The sequence below is a fragment of the Octopus bimaculoides genome, chromosome 1, assembly GCF_001194135.2.
Source record: "Octopus bimaculoides isolate UCB-OBI-ISO-001 chromosome 1, ASM119413v2, whole genome shotgun sequence".
In the NCBI taxonomy this organism is placed as follows: Eukaryota; Metazoa; Mollusca; class Cephalopoda; order Octopoda; family Octopodidae; genus Octopus; species Octopus bimaculoides.
This window is the reverse complement of record NC_068981.1, coordinates 100897058-100900410: the sequence shown is the minus strand read 5'-3', so window position 1 is coordinate 100900410 and position 3353 is coordinate 100897058. Positions and strand designations below refer to the sequence as shown.

The window sequence follows — 3353 nt, the reverse complement described above, 5'->3', positions numbered from 1 at the left end:
CACAAGGGGCTAAGCATAGAGGGGACAAACAAGGACAGACAAAGAGATTAAGTCGATTACATCGACTCCAGTGCGTAACTGGTACTTATTTAATCGACCCTGAAAGGATGAAAGGCTAAGTCGACCTCGGCGGAATTTGAACTCAGAACGTAGCGGCAGACGAAATACCGCTAAGCATTTCGCCCGGCGTGCTAACGTTTCTGCCAGCTCACCACCTTAAAGGGTCAGCCATGTCACACTGTGTCACGCTGAATATCCCCGAGAACTACGTTAAGGGTACACGTGTCTGTGGAGTGTTCAGCCACTTGCACGTTAATTTCACGAGCAGGCTGTTCCGTTGATCGGATCAATTGGAACCCTCGACGTCGGGTGCCAACAACAACAGAGCTAGTGTAATATTGTTGTCATTGTTAAGTGTCCTATTGTCTTTATTGCTGTTGCGACTGTAGTTGTTATTGCAGTTGAATTTGTTGTTGTTGTTGGTGGTGGTGGTGGTAAGCTGGTAGAATCGTTAGCACGCCGGGCAAAAGAGTTCAAATTTCGCCGAGGTCGACTTTGCCTTTCATACGTTCGGGGTTGATAAAATAGGTACCAATGAAGTACTGGGATCGATGTAATCCCCTAGCCATCTCCACCCCGAAATTTCAAGCTTTGTGCCGACAATAGAAAGGAGTATTTCTGGTAGAATCAAGTGGCAGGCTGGCAAAATCGTTAGCACGCCGGACAAAATGCTTAGAAACCTTTCGTCCGTCTTTATGTTCTGAGTTGAAATTCTGCCACGATTAAATTTGCCTTTCATCCTTATGGCGTCGGTAAAATAAGTACCAGTTAAGCACGGGGGTCGATGTAATCGATTTGCCCCTCCCCGAAATTGCTGCCTTGCGCTACAATTTGTAACCATTATTACTGGCAGAATCGTTAGCGCACCGGGCAAAATGCTTAACTGAATTTCTTCCACCTCTTTACGTTCTGCGTTCAAATTCTACCGAGGTCAACTTTGCCTTTCTTTCTTTCTTTCATTCCTTCTTTCTTTCTTTCTTTCTTTCGAGGCCGTTTAAAGAAGTACCAGTTAAGGTCGATGTAATCGACTTACCTCCACCATAAAACTACTGACCTAATGCCAAAATTTGAAACCATTTTTACTGCATACTGCTACTTAGTCCCTGAGCAACGCTGATTCATTAAAAATTCGATCTATCACCTAAGACATTTCTGCCATGAGTATCCCATCTTTTAGAGGTAACTAAAACTATCTAATGTTCCTTTTCTCTTGATTTTTTTCAAGATGACAGGATATGATTTCAGGGAGATTTCGATGCTGTTTCTAGTATGTCTTAGGACCACGAAGAGATTTCCTCTTAGCCTCGGTTAGTAGTAGTAGTAGTAGTAGTAGTAGTAGTAGGTGGTGGTCGTCGTCGTCGTCGTCATCTTCGTCATCGTCGTCGTCGTCGTGACGGCGGTGGCGGTGACGACGAGGACGATGATGACGACAACGATGTTGATGATAATGATGACGACGTCGATGATGATGATGATGAGAAGAAGGAGGAGGAGGACAATGATGATTTATCGACCACTGAAAATATATATAAAGGCAAAGTCGTCTTCTGATGGATTTGAACTCAAAAAGTGTATGTCCTATCTGTGTCCAGACCCAGCAGAGATCGGCTTTTCCCTTCAATCCTTCCGAGATAGAAGAAACAAAATACTACTCAAAGAATGCGGATGACGACATGTTTGTCGCACATAGGTACACTCTTGCTCGTATGAGACTTTAGGTACAGTCTTGCTCGTAGGAGACTTTAGACAAATCCTTCATGTGGTTCTAAAGGAGACAAGAGTTGATGAAGTAAATGCCAGCATAAAGTCGTCCTACCTATGGAGCAGTGTGCAAAAGCTAAGACTCACAACCAACATGAGACTACAGCTCAGTGGTGATGATGCAGACAGAACCATTTCAAAGCAACTGTTGGATGTCGGTAATGACACTTCGGTTGGTGAGAAGGATGGCCGGGTAAGCTTGCCTTTTGGACATATGGTATCTGATTTAAAGGAACTAATGAATAAGGTGTTTCCTAACCTGGGGAATCAGTTCACAGACCACAACTGGCTGAAAACCAGCGCCATTTTAGCTCCAAAGAATGTGGCGGTTGATCATCAAACTTCTGGAACAGTTGCCAGGTGAGTGTCACATCTACAATTCCATCGACACTGTACTCAGCATCGATGACGCTGTGAAATATCCAGTTGAATTCTTGAATAGTCTAACACCGCCCGGCCTCCCACTTCACAACAATCACCTCAGGATTGGGGAACCAGTTATGCTGCTTCGAAACCTCGATCCACCAAAGCTTTGCAATGACACACGGCTTATAATAAAGAAGATGATGTTAACAGTCTTGGAGACAACAATTTTGACTGGTAAAGCAAGCGGTAAGAATTCCACTTATTCCCTTGGATATGCTTTCCAGTACAAGTGCCTGCAATTCCCGCTGAAACTGAGCTTTGAAATGGACATTAACAAGGTCCAGGGACAGTCCTTGGATGTGGTAGGTCTGGACCTTGCGTAACCAGTTTTCTCCCATGGCCAACTTTATGTGGGATGCTCAGGAGTCGGCAATCCAAATCATTTGTTTATTTATGCCCCACAAGGAAAAACTAAAAATGTTATTTATCAAGAAACTCTGCAAACTTAACAAGATTCAAATCATCAGGTATTTATTATTTAACTGTAATATCTGTAAGTATTGTAAATGTATTGATAATCTACATGTTATTTTATTTTTTAATCTATATGCAAATTTATTTGTATGTCTACTGTAAAACTAAATGTCAGTCTGTTTCTACATTCATTGAAAATCTATTTCAATACTAGCGCCCCTAAGGATTATATTCTCTGGGAACGCACAAAAGCCCTTTTCAGAGTTATTTACTTTGTTGTTATCTCATATCCGATTAGATTGTTAATATGTAACATACTTCACAATTTTGGCATATATACCTTATTGGTATTTCCTCCTAGTTCTATATACTCTGGGAACGCATTAAAGCCCTTTTCGAGGCTACTTTATTTGAATTCTTACTATCTGGTAACTAATTTCGTGTTATTACGTAACTGACTTCACGATTTGGGTATTCATAACTTATGGGGATTTCCTAAAAACAAGATCCTATCTAAAACAGTTCGGTATTCTCTGTAAATGCATAAAAACAGTTTTAAGGGCTACATACTTTGTATAGTTGTTATTGGATTAGCGAAACAATTATGAGAACGGAACCAAGGGATAAGCCCAACTTTCCCGGGAATTACCGGGTACGTCAGCTAGTATATATATATATATATATATATATAT

At 41.4% G+C, this 3353-nt stretch overlaps 1 protein-coding gene across 1 annotated transcript; it reads left to right on the top strand.

Moving 5' to 3' along the window:
- The first annotated feature begins 2141 nt into the window (after positions 1-2141).
- On the top strand, positions 2142-2570 carry LOC106875348 (uncharacterized). Its single transcript, XM_014923438.1, has one exon. It carries the CDS (start codon positions 2142-2144, stop codon positions 2568-2570), a length of 429 nt encoding a protein of 142 aa, XP_014778924.1.
- Positions 2571-3353: the final 783 nt, after the last annotated feature.

Excerpts from the sequence above, each read along its gene's own strand:
- LOC106875348 (XM_014923438.1), top strand. The coding sequence starts at position 2,142 with ATGTGGCGGTTGATCATCAAACTTCTGGAACAGTTGCCAGGTGAGTGT.